Genomic DNA, 23,479 nt, shown 5'->3' on the forward strand with positions numbered 1-23,479 from the left:
TTGTTTCTATCATTTCACCATGAATTGCTGAAACCTCATCTTGGACCAGCATCAACTCAAGGACTAATGTTTAGCAATGACCACTTTTGAGCATCCCCTGCAACTGCACAGGTCACGCAGTGCTCTTGAGACCAACCTTTGTTTTGTGTCTTATAGATTGTAACAGACCAGCAGACGGGACAGAAGATCCAGATAGTCACCGCAGTGGACGCCTCTGGATCCCCCAAACAACAGTTCATCTTGACCAGCCCCGATGGAGCTGGAACTGGGAAGGTGATCCTGGCTTCACCAGAGACATCCAGCACCAAGCAGCTCATATTCACCACTTCAGACAACCTCGTCCCTGGCAGGATCCAGGTGGGGCCTGTTGAACAGGCATTTATTTCAGCGCTTCTGCTGCCAAACTTGTTCCTGGCTCTTACCTCTGCTTGGAGGGCAAATCCATCCCTAGACGGCCCTTTGGGCATCTCCAGACATTGCAGCTTGCTGCCTTGGCCAAAGTAAGACAGCAGCAAATTAGGTGGGAAGACCCAAGAGGCAGCCAAGTGCAGTGCTTGAAGAGGATGGAGGTTGAGCCAGGAAAAAAACAATAGCCACAGAAGATTGGCATAAGCAAACTGACACTGAGGCCTCTGGAAAAATACTGTTTTGTAAATCCACACATCCCATAATATTTTAAAGGTACCACCAAGGGCTTACCAGAGCAGGACAAAGACTGACTTGTTCCCAATTCTTAACTATCTTTTGTATCATCACGCCCGATCCCAACTCTTCTTGTCCTGTGAGTTGCTGGTTCTGGGCCCCTCAGCTCTCATCCCCTTCTCTACTCAGGTTCTCGCAACTTTGGCTGGCTGGGATAGGGTTAGGAGCAAGACACAGGAAAGAGAAGAGCAAGTGGTGTTAGGCCAGAGATTGAAAGGAAGCAGGGTTGTTGTTCAGCATGAAGTTGAAAAGCACTAAATTTCCAAACCCAGCACTGAGAGATTAGAGACTCAAGGCCAGTGTCCCATGGTGGCTGAGCATGGAGCATGTTTAGTCAGGGTCAAGGGCAAGCCGAGTGTTTTCTTGGGGACTTTGCACTATGGAGAAAGTTAAGGAAGGAAAGGATTTTTTTTCTTCTGATAGCGCTGTGTTCTGAACACCAGCCTGTTCAGTTTCAGGTCTTTCACTTTCTAGACACTTGATGCTGCAGTGAATAAATACTTTTTCATTCTTCCTTTTCCTAGAGGACATTTTAGTCATCTGAAATCAGAATGTCTCCCTGCTTAAAGTATTCCTTGTTTGTGAAAAGCTGGCTGTGGGTTTTATTGCATGTTTCACAGGAATTAATTTCATTCTACATAATGATTTCTGTATATATTCCCACCATACATGGCCATTTTAATTAAAGTGATTAATTAAACCCCAGATTATGCCAGTTACCTATCCTGAAACAAAATTAAATTATCATGGGTTCAAATTTGGGTACATTTCAATAACTGTTTTTCACTTTTTCAGTGATACCAGTTACACTTTTCTCCAGATGAGTAGCACTGTTTGTTCTTAGGAAGCTGGTACAAATGAAGAGGAAATGACAGGCTTTAGAGGCCACTACTTCCAGTCCTTCCACCTCCACCTGCCTCATTGAGAGACCTAGTTATTTAACTAATGGAGTTTGGTTATTTCTCTGTCCAGTATACCTCTTTACATACTCAAATTATTTCATGGGTATAATGAGGCTGCCAGAAGAATCTTAAATATCTTCATGTTGGTGCATGTATGTGATTCCCTATGTGTCCCCCAATTTTGGCTGGTGGTGGTAGCCAGATCAGACAGTGTAGATCTGTGAACATCAATTTCTGGTACTGGAAGAACTACCCACTTGTAGGGTGTGCAGTCCGAGCAGGGTTATCTTTGGATATCAGGTTAGATTGTGGAGTGGAATTTTCCCCGTTGTTCTGCCCAGAGTTTCCTCATTTAGAAACCCAAGAGTACGAATTTATGGTTAAACATTACTTTGCTTAGTGATCTGGTTTTTAATCACATCCTGCTTGTTTTCTGATTTCTTTTTAGATCGTCACGGATTCTGCTTCTGTCGAGCGTTTGCTGGGGAAGGCAGATGTCCAGCGGCCCCAGGTGGTAGAGTACTGTGTAGTCTGTGGAGACAAAGCCTCTGGTCAGTAACCCCAGATTTTGCCAGTTGCCTATCATGGAACAAATTGGGGCTAGAGCTATAGTTCTGAGGAGAAAGATTTTCTGTAGGCTTCAAAACATGAACTTTTCTTATTGGAACAGTGATGATGAAAATAAACAGTTTGTCTGGTTATTAGAATCAAAAGGAAAAGTCAAGAACTGTTTCTGTGATTGTAAATCTTGACTGAGTGTCTAAAACAGTGTTACTACGAAAGTAATCACTTCTTTAATGTAGATGATATTTGCACAGTGCTTTGCTCTTTGACCAGATGTTTTAGTTATATAATCCTCCTTCATCCTAACTGTCTCTTTCATTCCCTCATGGTAACCAGTGTGATAAACTACTGTAATGGAGCAGGAGAGAATACTTGATTCTGGCCAGAGCTTAGGGGCTCATGAAAGTCCTCACAGAGTCATTCACATCTGTGAGTCCTTCTGGTTGGGGGTGAGCATATTGGGTAAAGCAGTAGAAGGGCATTCCACCTGGTAGAGCAGGAGTCCAGAAAGTATAATGTCCCCATTCATGGCAGCCTTGGAGAAGAGCTCATGGGCATCTGTGGCTAGGACCTGGGTACAAGGACATAGGAGAAGATGCCTGGCCCAAAAGCCCAGGGAGGAATGGAAAGCCTTTAACTAAGGCACAGGTCCAGTGATACAAAAGGCACAGGCCTTAATACTGTGATTGCATCTTGGTTCTGCTTTATTCTGTGCCCACAAATCTCACAGAGGTCTTAGGACACATTGTGGTTCTGGTTTTTTTTACAAAGTCAATTTTTAAAAAGAGGCTGTACCAAGCCTATTAGGAAGACAGCCCCAAACAAGTGCTATAGAAGTTGAGAAGGCCCAGTTTCCCCTCCAAGCTGATGATAACATTTGCTTTGCCTTTGTCCCACCCCTTGTCCTGGTAAACCCAACTTGTCTCTGCCCTTCTTCTGAAGCCCTTACTGACTATAGTCAGCAGGGAATCAGTGTTGCCTCCCAGTCACCCTTTTGATTTTTTATTTTTTAGAGCAAAATCCATGTTGTATCCGTCCATCTCTCTTATCCCTTTCTTCTCTCTCAGTAAGGAAGAGCCATTCAGCAAATGTTTGAACATATAAATCAAGCATGAATATAACAAAGATACCACAAAATCCTCTTGGCTTCTCCACTCAGTCTTTTGGGCTTAAAGGAAAAGCCTTGTCACAAGCTTTCCCATGACAATGTTTCTAGATATCAGTGGTTAGTAAGGATTAGAGAGCTCGAGGAAACACACTGCAAGGAAAGGAAAACCAGTGTATATAAGAAGTAATTTTAGCAGCAACTACTTTTAAAAGCACACAAAAGAAATCTTTCAAATGTTCAGTCAGGAAATCATTCTTGTACTAGAGCTTAGGATAATGGGGTTCTCTATAGCCACCATAAATGATAATCTTGTGCAGTGTGTTATCCCTGGCAGTGTAGCTAGGAAATTGGGCTACATAAAGAAGAGCTGGAACCAAAGAGCATATCTATGATTATTCCCAACTGGGGTCAAATGAGGTGATGTGTGTGAACCCACTTTGTGAACCAGGAATGGTAAACTGAGGTTGGGGACTCTTTTTAGTGGCAGTGGTGATTAGAAGTCAGAGATACGGAAGTAAACAAGATTAGAAAAGTTGAACTGTGTTTAATAAATATATTTCTAGTGTTGTGTTTTCAGAAGGGGTCTGAATAACTGACCTAAGTGAGCCATGTGGCAGCCTTCCTTTGCTTTCAGCCTAAACAGTACCCACACTTCTTCATCTGACCATTCTGCTTCCCCAAGGACAGTTCTGGGGCCTGGGACATGAATCGGTCAAAGAGGGTAAATGCAGTAGAGGGACCCTGTGTGCTAAAGCTGCGTGTCCACAATGTATTTGCTTCATACCACTCCTGCCAGTACAGGGACCCAAGGAGATTCACAAACCCAGGTCTGCAGGGCTAGGACCAAGTTCCCACAAGTGGACAATGCCATTCCACCATCATCTGTAAGCTCCTACTGTAGATCAGGGCCTTTGTGTTCTAAGAGCCTTAAGGTCATGCAACCTCTCTGAGCTTCAGTTTTTCCATCATTACCTCAGAGTGCTACTGTAAAGACTGTGGAGAAACTATGTGAAGCACCTGAGTGCCTCACTTAATGTTCAGGCAGTGGTTTGCTGTTACCACAAAGCTGCCAACATCTGATGCTGTCTGCACCAGTTACTTTTGAAGCCTAAAACCAAGACCTGTGATTGACTACCTGTTCTCTGGACAAGCTGCTTCATGGAGTCTCTCTCATTTCAGGTCGTCACTATGGGGCTGTCAGCTGTGAAGGTTGCAAAGGTTTCTTCAAAAGAAGTGTAAGGAAAAATTTGACCTACAGTTGCAGGAGCAACCAAGACTGCATCATCAATAAACACCATCGGAACCGGTGTCAGTTTTGCCGGCTAAAAAAATGTTTAGAGATGGGCATGAAAATGGAATGTGAGTAAAAATATTTAAGAATAACTTAAATATTTAATGATTAAGTTAGAGAGGAAGAAAGTGATGAGTGTTAAATAAGGTTCTGTACCTTGCCTTAAAATACTTGAAGAAAAAATATCCACTCTTGGTTTGTTTTTTTTTTTACATGGGTAGGCACCGGGAAATGAACCCGGGTCCTCTGGCATGGCAGGCAAACGTCCTTGCCTGCTGAGCCACCGTGGCCCGCCCTCTTGGTTTGTTTTGTTTTCTTTTCCTCCTAGGTTAGCTAGGTGATTCAGAGCTAATGCTGCTGGGGTTGAACAGTTCCCATGGTATGTGGAAAGCCCTATTTCAGATAAAACTGGGCAGCAGCACAGTGGACTGGAGTAAAGCTGATACCAGATCAAAACTCCAGCTCTGCCATTTAAGAGTTTTAAGGCTTTGGGAAAATGTTTGCCTTTCATCCTCAGTAGGATGTCCTCATCTCCGAGAAATAGAACCCCTTACCTTACACATTAGTTATAAAGATTAAATGAGGTAGCTTTTACGCACTATTTTCTTAGCTCCTGCACTCAACTGGATGCCTAGTTCACTATAGACTGTCTAGCAAATATTAGCTCCTTTCCCTACTCCCTGCAACCAGAGGCAGAAAGGAAGTGCTAGGTAGATTGTGTTCTTGCCTTTGTGGGCTCTTACTTAATTCTGTTTAAGAGACATGATTTGGATCAGTTTCACATAAGTGCCCTTCAGCCTTTTAAGTCCTTCTCAGAGTTACTTACTGGAGAGTTTAAATCCAGAGCTCACCAAGCCCCGTCTCCCACCCCCACTCCTCCACCCCAGGGTTGTGTCCACCTGTGCTGGGCTTCTTTTCTTAGTGCTAGATGCTTACCAAGACCTGCTAGAATTCTAGAGCAAGAGCTGATGCCTCTCTTTTGGCTCCTACAGTCAGGATATTTGGGGTTAGGAATTTAAAAGCCAAACCTTCGTCCACCAACATTAGCATAGTATTGGAGTCAGTTCCCAGCTAGGGGCAAAAACATGAAGACCAGGATCGAAAATACACAACAAAGAAAAATCTGAGGACAGTAGAGTTGAGCTCTCAATCCAGTGCAGAAGAAAGGGAGGTTAGCAGAGGCAGTCTACAGGGCTCCTGTACCCAGCAGCAAGGAGAAAGACAGCTGTGCTTGGCCTGGCCTGGCAGCCCGGAGCTGGGCCTGCAGGCTCCTGCTGAGGGTGCTGCCCTTCTCTTATCTCCCACATGGTTACCTAGGAAGGCTGAACACTAAGATATTTCAGTGTTGGTGTTTGCATTTCTAGGAACAGGTATCTATAATTCACCAGGGAACAAATGGAAATTTGTTCTTTGAGAAATTAGAAATATCAACCTAATTTCTTTCTCCTGTGATGCTTTTATTTTATCAGTGAATTCTATATTCAAGTGAATAAATACATCACAGGCTTGGTATGCCACTGGTCCACGGTCTTCTTTCTTAGGAGTGAATGTTTTTACCCAAAGCAGTGACTAGGATCAGTCTTTTGCAGTCACAGCTATTGCTGCAAACTCAAGACCCAGCTGGATTTCAGTCTGGTTAATAGGATATCTGAATGACAGTCTCAGAAGCCACCCCTTCTTACTTTCTTTTAAAAAGGTCTCCATTTTCTTCAGTTGTTTCTGGCATATACATCTGTTCTTATATCAGATTGTGCAAGGAGAGATTGCTAGTATATCAGATGATGCCCATTAAACATTTTCCAAAAGCTAGTGTTTTAGGCTTGAATTGGAAGTTAAAATAGTTCTGAAATTTGTGGCATTGTACATACACGCTTTCTATAAAGGGACCCTTGAAGATGGGGCATTTCTCATCCTAATGAGAGTCCCTTTTATAAGCAACAATGAGCAAAAACCTAGAGAGTTCATTGTGGGCCTCCCACAAGGTTGTGCAGATGCCATGTTGCCATTTCTTACCATGCAGCACCCACCATCCCAAACTGTTTTTTACGATTTTAGACTTGACCTGGCATTGTTTGACTTTCCCTTATCTCCTTTGGCTAGGAAGTCTCCTGTGAACACTGAACTTAACTAATTTAGCGTCAGAGCTTGTCATTCCTGCAGTCATTGACTCATAAGGAAGACCTCTCACTTTACCATGAGGGATGTGGTTTTTATTGATTTGAACCTTTCTCTAAACATGAATTTAAACATGTGATTTAAGCTGTACAGAGTGAACGGAAGCCCTTTGATGTGCAACGGGAAAAACCAAGCAATTGTGCTGCTTCAACTGAGAAAATCTATATCCGGAAGGACCTGAGAAGTCCTCTCATAGCCACTCCCACGTTTGTGGCAGACAAAGATGGAGCAAGGTCAGTCCCTGGTTCTCAAAGGGAAAAGGACAGCAAAAGGGTCAGCTTTTGGAGCTGAGTGGAGGAGACGCAGATGTTTTTTGAAAAGGGGGCTTTTATGGCTCCCCATCTACCTGCCACAACTTTCCTTTTTATCTTGCCTCATCCCACCCCTTCTGAAATTGTTCCAGTTAGAACTCTGGACAGGCCTAAGGATGATTGATTAAAGATGGGGTCAGAATTTCTCCTATCTCAAAGGCTCAAATGGTTTCCAACTTAATTTAGGCATTATTCCTACAAGAAAACAATTGTTCTGTAATTCAAAATTGGGGGCTTTTTTTTGCAGTACAAATGAAAGGTCTAAGTCCTTGGTGAGATCGCAGGTAGTGCTAAAAGGTAATTTGCATGTTCTCTTTAATCTATTTAACTTCATTTAAAAGGAACAAAGAGGAAAAACAAGAAATTCAAAATATATCATAGAGAGAAATGGAATTGGGAATGACTTGGTGATTTTCTAAGGACCAATTTTATTTGGCAGAATGGCCCAGTCTCCAGTAATTCTGGAAAACCCTGGCAGGTGTACGTTTGTGTTTGATCCTGTCTCAGGCTACAGACCTGGCTTTGTGCATGTCTCATAGCAGAAAGAAAGGGGGTTGTTCAGCCACTTGGTGGCTGAGTCTAGTTAGAGCTTTCCTACTCAGACAAGTTTTACACACATGGAATGGACAAGTAAATGCAGCATGATCATACAGAGCATAAAATGTTGGAAGCTACTCTGGGTTTCTTTATGTCTTAAATAGACAAACAGGTCTTCTTGATCCAGGGATGCTTGTGAACATCCAGCAGCCTTTGATACGCGAGGATGGTACAGTTCTCCTGGCCACGGATTCCAAGGTGACGTTCTCTACCTATGCCTTCTCCTGCTCCATTATGTTGACAATATGGGGTGTTTCTTTAAGTGTGCATCTTACCTTCTTCTTGGCCTGCAGAGACTATGTGGAAAGCATAACCTTCTGCATCTAAATTTACTTCTTGTTATACAGCCATCCTGTGATTTGTTTTAGGGATACTTGATGACTTCTCTGAAACCTCTACAAGGGCTGGTGGTCATAGCCATTATAATATGTTTGAGACTAGAGTTCAATATGGTGAATGTCTGTGGTTCCATTCTCTGTTAAGATATTTTCTCCCTGGCACACACATTGACAAACTACTCACACACTTAGGAACTAGCTGATTATCCTAAGCAGGCCTTTTGCAAAGTGTCCCTAGTTCTTATTGTTTATTTGTTTTGATTTTTTTTCTTTGTTAGAATGTTATGGATTTACAGAACAATTATGCATAAAATATGGGATTCCCATATACTGCCTGTTTTAGTTTCCTGGGCTGCTCAAAGCAAATACCAGGAAATGGGTTGGCTCTAAACAATGGGAGTTTGTTAGATTACAGTTTGAAGCCATGAGAATATCCAAATCAAGACATTATCACGGCAGTGCTCTCTTCCCAAAGACCAGCTGCTGGTGATCCTTGGCTCCCTGGTCTCCTAACATCTGCTGGTCTCTCCATCCTCTTCTGGGTTTCATTGCTGTCAGCTTCTTGCTTTTGTGGCTGTCTCTGTTCTCTGTATTCATTCCACAGTAATAGGATTAAGTCCCATCTTGAATGAGGTGGGTCACACCTTAATTGAACAGTATTCTCATCAAAAGATCATACAGGAATGGATTATATTAAAGAACATGTTTTTCTGGGGTACATGTAGCTTTAAACCACTATGCCACCCTATTATTAACAACTCACACTGGTGTGGAGCATTTGTTATAATTGATGCTAACACATTTTTATGATCGTACTAATAAATATAGTCCATGGTTGAATTCAGGATTCACTGTGTAGTGTAGTTCCATACATTTTTATAAAGTTTTATTCTGTTACATATGTACAATCTACCATTTCTTTTAATCACATTCCGATATCTATTTCAGTGCTGTTAATTATGTTCACAATGCTGTCCCATTATCACCACTACCCATTACTAAATTATTGTCCTTCCTAATATGCCCCTTTGAACCACTGTCTACTGTCCTTTTCTTTCAGTTTGAAGAACTCCTTTTAGCATTGCTTGTAGGGCATGCCTAGTGGTGATGAACTCCCTTAGTTTTTGCTTATCTATGAATGTCTTGAACTTCTTCCTCATGTTTGAAAGAAAGTCTTGCCAGATATAAAATTCTTGGCTGCCAGTTTTCTTTCTCAGAATTTTCAGTATTTCAGCCCACTTTGTTCTGCCTCCAAGGTTTCTGATAAGAAATTAGCATTTAATCTAATTGGGACTCCCTTGTATGTAACACATTGACTCTCTCCTTGTCCTTTACATTCAGCAGTGCAGTATATATATGACAGGATATATTTTTCTTCATGTTTATCCTGTTTAGTGCTCTCTGAGCTTCTTTAGTGTGCATACTCACATCTTTTGCTAAGTTTGAGAAATTCTTTGTCATTGTTTCTTTGAATAGTCCTTCTGCCCCTTTCTTTCCTCTCTTGGACTCCCATAATGTGTATATTGGTTTGCTTAATGGTGTCCCACAGGTGTCTTAGGCTGTTTTTGCTTTTTCTAATTCTTTTTTCTTTCTGCTCCTCAGCCTGATTCTTTTCAAATGTCTTGTCTTCAGGTTTCCTGATTGTTTCTTCTGTCAGCTCCAATCTACTCTTGAAATCCTCCTGGGTATTTTTTACTTCCATTATTGTGGTTTTCACCTCCAGTAGTTTTGTTTAGTTATTTTTTAAAATTTGTATCTTTTTACTGAGATTCTCATATTGTTCATTCATTGTTTTCTGATATCCTTTAGTTCTCTCTCTGTATTTTCCTTCATCTCCGTGAGCATTTTCAGATAATTTTTTTAAAGGCTTTGTTTAGTATTCCACATCCTGGTCTTCTTACTTAGGATTTTTATCCTCTTCCTTTGGTTGGACAATCATTTTCTGTCACTTTCTTTTTTACTCTTTTGCACACTATACATTTTAATATTTAAATATGTTAATTCAGAGTTTTATTCCCTGTAATGTCTGTTTCTTGATTTTATAACTGGCTGGTGATAATAAGGCAGAAATTTTCTTGAGCCTCAGCCCTTTTATTTAGGTAGGTCTACCCAGGGCGAATGCAGTATGCAGGGTATTCCTCGTCTTTCTGAGCCTGTGTCTTGTCCTGGGCTTTTACTTATTAGTTGTTTTGGAGTTCCCCTGTTTATAGGAGTTTAGTTATCTCCCAGGAGATAGATCTCCCTCTCCTTGCTTTGTCCCAGGTTGTCTACCTCTATGGTTTCTTATACTCCTTTTGTTGTGTCAGCCTGCTTTTGCCTGAAGGGCATATTCTGGGAGGAGGGACAGGATAGAGAGGACTTCCCCAGCCAGTACATGGACAGGGACCCAACAAGGCAATATGGAGTGGTTCCAAAGTGCCCTGGGGAGCAGATTAGAAAGGGCTCCAAGAGCTTCTTCCACAGTTCCACAAAGCTGAGCATTCTTGGCCTTCCCAGATATTGTAGCCCTTCAATTAATTGTCCCCTGCAGCCCTAGGAAGTTTAGCAACCTTAAATCTTCCCCTATGGCCTTTGTCTGGGCAGGGTAAAACAGTGGCCGTCCTCAGAGACAGGCCCCCAGGGATCCAAAATTGCTAATCAAAAGCCTATCAGAGATCAGTTATGCCTACACCTGGTCTTGAGGAAGAGAATTTTTATGTCCCTTTCTGTGACTAGTAAGCTAGCCAGGTTCTGGACCCCATAGCAGCCTGCCATAAGAAGGGGTGATGGGCACCTGTAGTGACCACATGGAAAGAACAATTTGCTGTTTTTTACCATAATTTATCAGCTTTTTCCTCTTGCTCTTCCCTGGATGCTGTACAGTATTCTTTGGCTTCTGGAGTTTCAAAATAATGCTTTCAAACAGTTCCTGCATTTTTTATTTCTTATTTTTATTTTTATTTTTTTTAATTAAAGAAAACAAGAAATTAACACAACATTTAGAAATCATTCCATTCTACATATACAATCAGTAATTCTTAACATCATCACATAGATGCATGATCATCATTTCTTAGTACATTTGCATCGATTTAGGAAAAGAACTAGCAAAACAACAAAAAAAGATATAGGATGGTAATATAGAGAAAAAAATAAAAATAATAATAGTAAAAAAAAAAGACACAAACAAACAAACAGACAAACAAAAAAAACCCTATAGCTCAGATGCAGCTTCATTCAGTGTTTTAACATGATTACTTTACAATTAGGTATTATTGTGCTGTCCATTTTTGAGTTTTTGTATCTAGTCCTGTTGCACAATCTGTATCCCTTCAGCTCCAATTGCCATTATCTCACCCTGTTTCTAAGTCCTGTTGGTCTCTGTTACCAATGACATATTCCAAGTTTATTCTCGAATGTCGGTTCACATCAGTGGGACCATACAGTATTTGTCCTTTAGTTTTTGGCTAGACTCACTCAGCATAATGTTCTCTAGGTCCATCCATGTTATTACATGCTTCATACGTTTATTCTGTCTTAAAGCTGCATAATACTCCATCGTATGTATATATCACAGTTTGTTTAGCCACTCGTCTGTTGATGGACATTTTGGCTGTTTCCATCTCTTTGCAATTGTAAATAACGCTGCTATAAACATTGGTGTGCAAATGTCCATTTGTGTCTTTGCCCTTAAGTCCTTTGAGTAGATACCTAGCAATGGTACTGCTGGGTCTTATGGCAATTCTATATTCAGTTTTATGAGGAACTGCCAAACTGCCTTCCACAGTGGTTGCACCATTTGACATTCCCACCAACAGTGGATAAGTGTGCCTCTTTCTCCGCATCCTCTCCAGCACTTGTCATTTTCTGTTTTGTTGATAATGGCCATTCTGGTGGGTGTGAGATGATATCTCATTGTGGTTTTGATTTGCATTTCTCTAATGGCCAGGGACATTGAGCATCTCTTCATTTGCTTTTGGCCATTTGTATTTCCTCTTCTGAGAGGTGTCTGTTCAAGTCTTTTTCCCGTTTTGTAATTGGGTTGGCTGTCTTTTTGTTGTTGAGTTGGACAATCTCTTTATAAATTCTGGATACTAGACCTTTATCTGATATGTCGTTTCCAAATATTGTCTCCCATTGTGTAGGCTGTCTTTCTACTTTCTTGATGAAGTTCTTTGATGCACAAAAGTGTTTAATTTTGAGGAGCTCCCATTTATTTATTTCTTTTCTTCAGTGCTCTTGCTTTAGGTTTAAGGTCCATAAAACCGCCTCCAATTGTAAGTTTCATAAGATATCTCCCTACATTTTCCTCTAACTGTTTTATGGTCTTAGACCTAATGTTTAGATCTTTGATCCATTTTGAGTTAACTTTTGTAAAGGGTGTGAGATACGGGTCTTCTTTCATTCTTTTGCATATGGATATCCAGTTCTCTAGGCACCATTTATTGAAGAGACTGTTCTGTCCCAGGTGAGTTGGCTTGACTGCCTTATCAAAGATCAAATGTCCATAGATGAGAGGGTCTATATCTGAGCACTCTATTCGATTCCATTGGTTGATATATCTATGTTTATGCCAATACCATGCTGTTTTGACCACTGTGGCTTCATAATATGCCTTAAAGTCCGGCAGCGTGAGACCTCCAGCTTCGTTTTTTTTCCTCAAGATACTTTTAGCAATTCGGGGCACCCTGCCCTTCCAGATAAATTTGCTTATTGGTTTTTCTATTTCTGAAAAATAAGTTGTTGGGATTTTGATTGGTATTGCATTGAATCTGTAAATCAATTTAGGTAGGACTGACATGTTAACTATATTTAGTCTTCCAATTCATGAACACGGTATGCCCTTCCATCTATTTAGGTCTTCTGTGAGTTCTTTTAACAGTGTTTTGTAGTTTTCTTTGTATGGGTTTTTTTCTCTTTAGTTAAATTTATTCCTAGGTATTTTATTCTTTTAGTTGCAGTTGTAAATGGGATTCGTTTCTTGATTCCCCACTCAGCTTGTTCATTACTAGTGTATAGAAATGCTACAGATTTTTGAATGTTGATCTTGTAACCTGCTACTTTGCTGTACTCATTCATTAGCTCTAGTAGTTTTGTTGTGGATTTTTCCGGGTTTTCGACGTATAGTATCATGTCGTCTGCAAACAGTGATAGTTTTACTTCTTCCTTTCCAATTTTGATGCCTTGTATTTCTTTTTCTTGTCTAATAGCTCTGGCTAGAACCTCCAACACGATGTTGAATAATAGTGGTGATAATGGACATCCTTGTCTTGTTCCTGATCTTAGGGGGAAAGTTTTCAATTTTTCCCCATTGAGGATGATATTAGCTGTGGGTTTTTCATATATTCTCTCTATCATTTTAAGGAAGTTCCCTTGTATTCCTATCCTTTGAAGTGTTTTCAACAGGAAAAGATGTTGAATCTTGTCAAATGCCTTCTCTGCATCCATTGAGATGATCATGTGATTTTTCTGCTTTGATTTGTTGATATGGTGTATTACATTAATTGATTTTCTTATGTTGAACCATCCTTGCATACCTGGGATGAATCCTGTTTGGTCATGATGTAGAATTCTTTTAATGTGTTGTTGGATTCGATTTGCTAGAATTTTGTTGAGGATTTTTGCATCTATATTCATTAGAGAGATTGGTCTGTAGTTTTCTTTTTTTGTAATATCTTTGCCTGGTTTTGGTATGAGGGTGATGTTGGCTTCATAGAATGAATTAGGTAGTTTTCCCTCCACTTCGATTTTTTTGAAGAGTTTGAGGAGAGTTGGTACTAATTCTTTCTGGAATATTTGATGAAATTCACATGTGAAGCCATCTGGTCCTGGACTTTTCTTTTTAGGAAGCTTTTGAATGACTGATTCGATTTCTTTACTTGTGATTGGTTTGTTGAGGTCATCTGTTTCTTCTTGAGTCAAAGTTGGTTGTTCATGTCTTTCCAGGAACTCGTCCATTGCATCTAAATTGTTGTATTTATTAGCGTAAAGTTGTTCATAGTATCCTGTTATTACCTCCTTTATTTCTGTGAGGTCAGTGGTTATGTCTCCTCTTCCATTTCTGATTTTATTTATTTGCATCCTCTCTCTTCTTCTTTTTGTCAATCTTGCTAAGGGCCCATCAATCTTATTGATTTTCTCATAGAACCAACTTCTGGTCTTATTGATTTTCTCTATTGTTTTCATGTTCTCAATTTCATTTATTTCTGCTCTAATCTTTGTTATTTCTTTCCGTTTGCTTGCTTTGGGGTTAGTTTGCTGTTCTTTCTCGAGTTCTTCCAAGTGGACAGTTAATTCCTTAATTTTTGCCTTTTCTTCTTTTCTGATATAGGCATTTAGGGCAATAAATTTCCCTCTTAGCACTGCCTTTGTTGCGTCCCATAGGTTTTGATATGTTGCGTTTTCATTTTCATTCGCCTCGAGGTATTTACTAATTTCTCTTGCAATTTCTTCTTTGACCCACTCGTTGTTTAAGAGTGTGTTATTGAGCCTCCACATATTTGTGAATTTTCTGGCATTCCGTCTATTATTGATTTCCAACTTCATTCCTTTATGATCCGAGAAAGTGTTGTGTATGATTTCAATCTTTTTAAATTTGTTAAGACTTGCTTTGTGACCCAGCATATGGTCTATCTTTGAGAATGATCCATGAGCACTTGAGAAAAAGGTGTATCCTGCTGTTGTGGGGCGTAATGTCCTATAAATGTCTGTTAAGTCTAGCTCATTTATAGTAATATTCAGATTCTCTATTTCTTTATTGATCCTCTGTCTAGATGTTCTGTCCATTGATGAGAGGTGAATTGAAGTCTCCAACTATTATGGTATATTTGTCTATTTCCCTTTTCAGTGTTTGTATTGTATTCCTCACATATTTTGGGGGATTCTGGTTCGGTGCATAAAATATTTATGATTGTTATGTCTTCTTGTTTAATTGTTCCTTTTATTAGTAGATAGTGTCCTTCTTTGTCTTTTTTAACTGTTTTACATTTGAAGTCTAATTTGTTGGATATTAGTATAGCCACTCCTGCTCTTTTCTGGTTGTTATTTGCATGAAATATCTTTTCCCAACCTTTCACTTTCAACCTATGTTTATCTTTGGGTCTACGATGTGTTTCCTGTAGACAGCATATAGAAGGATCCTGTTTTTAATCCATTCTGCCAGTCTATATCTTTTGATTGGGGAATTCAGTCCATTAACATTTAGTGTTATTACTGTTTGGATAATATTTTCCTCTACCATTTTGCCTTTTGTATTATATATATCATATCTGATTTTCCTTCTTTCTACACTCTTCTCCATACCTCTCTCTTCTGTCTTTTCGTATCTGACTCTAGTGCTCCCTTTAGTATTTCTTGCATAGCTGGTCTCTTGGTCACAAATTCTCTCAGTGACTTTTTGTCTGAGAATGTTTTAATTTCTCCTTCATTTTTGAAGGACAATTTTGCTGGATATAGGAGTCTTGGTTGGCAGTTTTTCTCTTTTAGTAATTTAAATATATCATCCCACTGTCTTCTAGCTTCCATGGTTTCTGCTGAGAAATCTACACATAGTCTTATTAGGTTTCCCTTGTATGTGATGGATTTTTTTTCTCTTGCTGCTTTCAAGATCCTCTCTTTCTCTTTGACCTCTGACATTCTAACTAGTAAGTGTCTTGGAGAACGCCTATTTGGGTCTATTCTCTTTGGGGTGTGCTGCACTTCTTGGATCTGTAATTTTAGGTCTTTCATAAGAGTTGGGAAATTTTCAGTGATAATTTCTTCCATTAGTTTTTCTCCTCCTTTTCCCTTCTCTTCTCCTTCTGGGACACCCACAACACGTATATTTGTGCGCTTCATATTGTCATTCAGTTCCCTGATCCCTGTTCAAATTTTTCCATTCTTTTCCCTATAGTTTCTGTTTCTTTTTGGAATTCAGATGTTCCATCCTCCAGTTCACTAATTCTAACCTCTGTCTCTTTAAATCTACCATTGTAGGTATCCATTGTTTTTTCCATCTTTTCTACTTTGTCCTTCACTTCCATAAGTTCTGTGATTTGTTTTTTCAGTTTTTCTATTTCTTCTTTTTGTTCAGCCCATGTCTTCTTCATGTCCTCCCTGAAGTTATCGATTTGGTTTTTGAAGAGGTTTTCCATTTCTGTTCGTATATTCAGCATTAGTTGTCTCAGCTCCTGTATCTCATTTGAACTATTGGTCTGTTCCTTTGACTGGGCCATATTTTCAATTTTCTGAGTGTGATCCGTTATCTTCTGCTGGCGTATGGGCATTTAATCAGATTTCCCTGGGTGTAAGACCCCGCAGGTTGAAAGATTTTTCTGTGAAATCTCTGGGTTCTGTTTTTCTTTTCCTGCCCAGTAGGTGGCGCTCGTGGCGCTCATCTGTCTGCTGGTCCCACCAGTAAAAGATGCTATGGCTCCTTTAACTTTGGAAAACTCTCGCTGTGGGGGGGGTCGCCAGCCGAAGCGGCTTGGGGGAATGCCGATCCGATTCTCCCAGCTAGCCCGGGGCGCCAAGCATGGCGAGTGGGCGCCAGCCGCTGTGGCTTGGGGGAGTGTCTGTCCACCCTTCCCAGCCGGACCGGGAAGCCACGTGTTTGAAAGGGACCCCGGTCGCCATTCTCCTCGGCTTGAGGATCTCCGATCCAATTCTCCCAGCTGGTCCGGGGGGCCACGCGTGGGGGGGGTGCCAGCCGCCGCGGCTTGAGGGTACCGCCTGTCCAATTCTCCCAGCCGACCCGGGAAGGAGGGTGGGAGGGACGCCTGCCGCCCCGGCCCAGGGAAGCCCGCGCCCCTCGGCGATCTCGCCGGAGCGGGTTCTCCCAGCCAGTCAGCCGTTCCAGAATGGGGTATGCTGTCTTCTTGGTCTCTGTCCTGGCTCCGGGAGCTGTTCTGTATCGTTTCTACTTCTCTAGTAGCTGTTCTGGAGGAGGAACTAAGACCCGCGCGTCTTACTAAGCCGCCATCTTCTCCGGACTGTCCTTTATTTTTTTATTTCATGGACAGGCACCAGGAAACAAAAGCTCCTGCATTTTTGATAGTTGTTTTGGTGGAAGGACTGAGTGCTGGGGCTCTCTACTCCACCATCTTTCCACGATCCTCTGCCCCCGTCCATTTTTATTACGTGATATACAAGAGGAAGTCTAGTCAGGATCCTAACATTTCTAAACCTTTACTAGAGCAAATTACCCATAGGGAATTGGATATAAAAGTGAAAAACTAGAATCAGTTGAAAAGATTGTAGAGTATTAATTAATAAATCACAGTACATCCATACAAGAGAATATTATATTCAAGGTTATATAACCATCACCTCCACATAATTCCAAAACATTTTCATCTCACCAAAAGAAAATTGGTATCATTCCTTTATCCCATCTACCCCCTTCCCCACAACTCTAATGTACTTTCTGACTTTATGGATTTGAGCATTGTGACTGTTTCATGTAGATGGAATTATGTAATATGTGGCTTTTTGTGTCTGGTTTCTTTCACTTATAATGTTTTGTAGAATCCTCCATGTTGTAGCATGCATCAATACTTCAATCTTTTTAAATTTTTATTGTGGTATTATATATTACAATATATACACACACACACATATAAAACATAAAATTTGCCATTTTAAGTGTACAGTTCAGTGCCATCATCTACATTCACAAAATTATGTAACCATCACTATTTCCAAAATTTTTAATAACCCCAAACAGAAATTCTATACCTGTTAGACAATAGCCCCCCCCCCCCCCCCATAATCCTTACTTCCCAGACCCTGGTAATGTCTGTTCTGCTTTTTGTCTCTATGAATTTGCCTATTCTGGTTATTTCATATAAATTGATTATTACAATATCGGCTTTTTGTGTGTCTGGCTTATTGCATTTAGCACAATGTATTTAAGGTTCATCCACATTGTAGCATGTATCAGGACTTCATTTCTTTTATCGGTGAAAAATTTCCATTGTATCAAAATACCTCATTTTGCATTTCCATTCTTCTGTGGATGAACTCTTAAGGTGTTTCCACCTTTCGAATAATGTTGCTGTGAACATTTGCATACAAGTTTCTGTTTGAGTCTTTGTTTTCAAATCTTTTAGAAGTGGAATAGCCAGGTTATAGGATAATTCTATGTTTGACTTTTTGAGGAGCTGCCAAAATTTCCACAGTAACTTGATAATTTAATATTCTCACCAGCAATGTACAAAGGTTACAATATCTCTACATCCGCACCAGCACTTAATTTCCAGGTTTTGTTGATTGTCTGGTAGGTGTGAAGTAGTATCTCAGTGTAGTTACGGATTTGCATTTCCCTAATGACATCAAGCATCTTTTTATGTGCTTGCTGGCAGTTTGTATATCTTCTTTGGAGAAATGTCTATTAAAATCCTTGCCCAATTTTTTTTAATTGTGAAAAATAATGCACAAAATAGTAAATTTCAAAGCATTCCACAACAATTAGTTGTACGACAGATTTCAGAGTTTAGTATTGGTTACAATTCTACACTTTTAGGTTTTTACTTCTAGCTTCTCCAAGGCACTGAAGACTAAAAGAAATATCAGTATAATGATTCAGCAATCATATTCATTTGTTAAAACTTATTTTCTCTGTTATAACTCCACCATCACCTTTGATCTTTATGCAATCTTTAAGGGTATTTGGGCTATGCCTATTATAACGTTTTCATGTTGGAAAGATCTGTTGATAATATAGGATAGGAGATGAAACTAGTTGATGTTCTGGAGAGACTGGCCCCTCTGGGGATCAGGACTTATCTGGCCTAAGAACCCATGTGAAAGATAGGTTTCTGGAAAGTTACCCTAGTGCATGGAACCTTTATACAATCTCAGATGAAGCCATAGGTGTTCTTTATGGTTGGCAGGAATGGTTTTGGTAGGGGTTTGGCAAACTGAATTAAGTAGCAATATCTAACTGAAGCTTGCCAAGATCAGCCTCCAGAGTAGCTTCCCAACTATTTTAACTGTCTCAGCCACTCATACCGTATTTGTTATAATTCTTTTCCCCCTTTTGGTCAGGAAGGCATTGTTAAGCCCATGGTACCATAGCCAGGCTCATCCCTGGGAGTCATATCCTATGTTGGCAGGGAGACTTTCATCCCTGGATGTCATGTCCCATGTAGTGGGGAGGGTAATTATTTCACTTGCAAACTTGGGCTGAGAGAGAGGGAGAGACCACCTCTAAGTAACAAAAGGGGTCCTCTGAAAGTAAACTCTTAGGTGTAACTATAGGTAAACTAAGCTTCTCTGCTACATAAGTAAGCTTTACAAAAAGACCAAGCTTCAAGATTAAGGGTTTAGCTTATGGATTTGGGATTCCCTAATGTTTGAGACAGTGTCAGGAGTTTCCCTGGTGGTAATAGTTCTGTACTTCACCCCTCGAGGGACTTTGCCAATACTTACCCCCATATTCTGATTTATCTTAGTCTCAACCTAATCAGCTTCATTCTTATTTCTAATTGAATCTGATCTCTTTTTTAGTCTCTTCAACAGTTATTGTATGTGGCAGTGCTGACCTTCTGAACTGCAGAACTTCTAATCTGAGTCTTAGGTGTCACACAGGAATCCAGAATTCCAGGGATATGCCAGGTCATGGTTAGATTTCTCGTGTCAGCTTTGCCAATGATGCCCAGTTGTCTGGTCAGGCAAGCACTGGCCTGACCATTGCTGCAAGGATATTTTGTAGCTGGTTGATAAACCAGAAGGCTGGTATATTAAATCATCAGTCAGTTGATTGCATCTGTGATCAACTAAGGCATGTCTCCCACCAAAAGATAATCTGGTCAGTTGAAGACATTTAAGGAAGAAGAGAAACTCTTTCACTGCTTCTTCAGCCAACGAGCCTCTCCTGTGGAGTTCATCCAGACCCTTCATTGGGGCTGCCAGCTTCACAGCCTGCCCTGTGGATTTTGGACTTTTCCATTCCCACTATTGCCTGAGACGGCTTTATAAATCTCATATTTATAGACATCTCCTGTTGGCTCTGTTTCTCAAGAGAACTCTGAAAAATGCAGCGGGGTGGTACTAAGTGGGTACCAACTCTTGAAAAACAGAATCTTAAAAATAGGTTTTTTACAACTGGTTTTTTACTCTGACTAGACTCACAGGCACTAATGACTCTGGTTCCAGTAATCAAGATGGCACTGACAGTCCATGGGTGAGTTGGCAAGAGAGATATGCAAAATATCACCATTAGTTTCTGCTAATTGTATGCTTATACTAGACAAGGCTCTGGGTGAGAGTGTTTTTGACACCTTTTAAAGATATAATGATGTTGGCTGGTTGTTGTTAGATATGCTAGAAATGGTAGGAAGGGAAAGGGAAGAGCTGAAAGCTTCAAATTTACAACTTGAGCACTATATGAATGATACTAAAGTTTGCCCTGAAAGAAAACTTATTTCCTATGCTTGCAGACTTAAGATCTCTGAACACCAGACATAGAACCTCCTTGTGCAAATAGCAGATTTACAATGTAAACTAAAATCTCATCCTTGCAAGGTGTCTGCTGTTAATGTAAGGGCTTTGAATGGAAAATAATGGGATCCTGAAACATGGGATGGGGATATATGGCTTGATAATGATGGCAATGGGGAGATGGAATCCTTGAAATCTGCTGAACCTTTGCTGGATAGATCTGTAATGGACTGTCCTGAGGAAAGAGCTTCCCAGTCTGCCCAGAGAAGTGTGCTATCCAACCACTACCTAATGAGATTAACCCTTTAGTGCCTACTAACCCTATAACCACCTCCCCTGGGGAAATAGCCCTCACTCCTCTGTCTGGAGTGACTAATCCTGTTTCACCAGATGAAACTACAACACAGTGTCCTGAGGTAGTTGGCCTGAGAGACACTTCTATTTCTTTTCATGATCCACCCCCACCACCACTCTTTTCTTTGAGACCTGTAACTAGACTAAAGTCCCAATAGGCCCTCGAAAGATGAGGTCAAAGTGTGACCTAAGAGGAGGTATACTATACTCCAAAAGAACTGCATGAATTTTCCAATCTATATAGATAGAAATAAGGGGAATATGTGTGGGAATGGATATTAACAGTATGGGATAATGGAGGAAAGAATATAAAGTTGGACCAACTGAATTTATTAATATGGGTCCACTGAGCAGAGATTCTGCATTTGGTGTTGTAGCTCAAGGGGTTAGAAAGTGCATTAACAGTTTGTTTGGATGATTTTAGCCAAACATGGATCCAAAGATGGCCAACATTACTTGAGGTCGAAATGTCTGAACTGCCCTGGTATAATGTAGATGAGGGGATCCAGAGGCTTAAAGAGATTGAAATGTTTGAGTGGATTTATCATGGAAGGCCTGCTCAGACATCCCAGGAATGTCCAGAGGATACATTTTTCACCAGAACCTTGAGAAATAAATTCATGAGACTAGCAACATCATTCCTGAAGAGCTCTGTAGTTGCCCCGTCTCTGTAGGTCAGCTATTTCTGTGGGAACTGCTGTCGCTGAGCTGGAATCCTTAAACACAATGGGGATAATCAGATCCCGAGGTGGCAGAACCCATATGGCAATAGTCAATCACCAAAGACAAGGTGGATGTGGCTATCATAATGGACACAGACTCAAAACAGCAGTCAAAATAATCTGACTCACGGAGACTTGTGGCATTGGTTCGTACATCATGGGGTACCTAGAAGTAAAATAGATGGACAGTCTACTAAATTCTTGTTTGAGCTGTATAAGCAGAAGAATTTTAGGGTAAGTGAACAGAAATCTAGTTACAAAGTCTAATTACAAAAACAGAGTCACATCTTCTTAATCAATTCCCAGGCTTGAGACAGTTTACAAACCCAGAACCCCTTGAAGGAAGGGAGGACCGTGTACCCTTAGGGAAGCACCCTTTTACAGTGCCCAAAATTTACACTGTTAACCGTCCTCATAGCCTTCCCCAAGGAGACCTACGGCCTTTTACCAGGGTAAGCTGTACACTGGGGAAAAGGAAATGATTAGATATTTTGAGGATTATTAGATACTGGCTCAGAAGTGACAATAATTCCAGGAGAACCAAAACATCACTCTGGCCCACCAGTCAGAGTAGGGGCTTATGAAAGTCAGTTGATAGCTGGATTTTAGCTCAGGTTTATCTCACAGTGGTTTCCCACACCCTTTCTATAGTCATTTCTTCAATTTGAGAATGTATAATTGTAATTGACATACTCAGCAACTGGGGGAATTCCCCACATTGGTTTTCTAACTCGTAGTATGAGGCCTATTATGTATGTAGAAAGGCCGAGTGGAGGCCACTGGAACTGCCCATGCCTGGCAAAATAGTGACTCAAAAGCAGTATCGGATTCCTGGTGGAATTGCAGTGATTAGTGCCACTTTTAAGGACTTGAAGGATGCAGTAGTGCTGATTCCCACCATATCCTCATTCAACTCTCTAATTTGTCCTGTGCAGAAAACAGATGACATTTGGAGGATGACAGTGGATTATCATAAACTTAACCAGGTGGTGACTTCAGTTGCACCTTCTGTGCCAGATGTGGTATCATTGCTTGTGCAGGTCACATCACCTGGTACCTGGTATGCAGCTATTGATCTGGCAAATATTTTTTCTTCAATAGCTGTCAGTAAGAACCACCAGAAACAATTTGCACTCAGCTAGCAAGGCCAGCGGTATACATTTACTGTCCTGCCTCAGGGGTATGTCACCTCTCCAACCCTACGTCATAATCTTGTCCACAGGGAACTTGATCATTTCTTCCTCCCACAAGACTTCACACTGGTCCATTATATTGATGATATCATGCTGATTGGACCTAGTAAGCAAGAAGTAGCAACTATTCTAGACTTATTGGTAAGGCATTTGTGAGTCAGGGGATGGGAGATAAATCCTACAAAAATACAGGGGCCTTCCATTTCAGTGAAATTTCTAGATGTCCATTGGTGTGGGGCATGTTGAGATATCCTTTCTAAGGTGAAGGTTAAGCTGTTGGATCTGGCGCCTCCTGTGACCAAAACAGGCAGAATGTCTAGTTGGCCACTCTGGATCTTGGAAACAACATATTCCTCATCTGGGTGTGCTATCCCAGTCCATTTACCAAATGACCAGAAAAGCTGCTAGTTTTGAGTGGGGACTGGAAGAAGAGGAGGCTCTGTGCATGTCAAGGCTTCTATGTAAGCTGGTTTGCCACTTGGGCCTTATGATCCAGCAGATCCAGTGGTTCTGGAAGTGTCAGTGGCAAATAGGGATGCTGTTGGGAGCCTTTGGCAGGCCCGTATAGAAGAATCACAATGTAGACCCTTAGGATTTTGGAGGAAAGCTATACCATCCACTGCAGATAACTACTCTCATTTTGAGAAAACAGCTTTTGGCCTGCTACTGGGAGTCTGAATGCTTAACCATGGGCCACCAAGTTACCATGAGACCTGAGTTGCCTATCATGAGCTGGGTGTTGTCTGACCCACCAAGCTATAAAGTTGGGTGTACACAGCAGCAGTCCATCATAAAATGGAAATGGTATATTATAAAGATAGAA

At 40.7% G+C, this 23,479-nt stretch overlaps 1 protein-coding gene across 7 annotated transcripts in view; it reads left to right on the plus strand.

Annotated features, from left to right (window-relative positions):
* Nucleotides 1-23,479, plus strand: part of NR2C2 (nuclear receptor subfamily 2 group C member 2) — a 165,980-nt gene that overhangs the window by 113,273 nt on the left and 29,228 nt on the right. For all 7 annotated transcript variants that reach the window (XR_013157765.1, XM_077116438.1, XM_077116444.1 and 4 more), the window contains 5 exons: nt 157-357; nt 2,053-2,155; nt 4,456-4,635; nt 6,828-6,975; nt 7,755-7,848. Coding sequence is in view for 6 of the 7 variants with exons in the window: in XM_077116438.1 (XP_076972553.1) it covers nt 157-357; nt 2,053-2,155; nt 4,456-4,635; nt 6,828-6,975; nt 7,755-7,848 (726 nt within the window). In the remaining variant the exon portion in view is untranslated. The remainder of the gene's footprint in view (nt 1-156; nt 358-2,052; nt 2,156-4,455; nt 4,636-6,827; nt 6,976-7,754; nt 7,849-23,479) is intronic.

This window comes from Tamandua tetradactyla, chromosome 9 (assembly GCF_023851605.1).
Source record: "Tamandua tetradactyla isolate mTamTet1 chromosome 9, mTamTet1.pri, whole genome shotgun sequence".
In the NCBI taxonomy this organism is placed as follows: domain Eukaryota; kingdom Metazoa; phylum Chordata; class Mammalia; order Pilosa; family Myrmecophagidae; genus Tamandua; species Tamandua tetradactyla.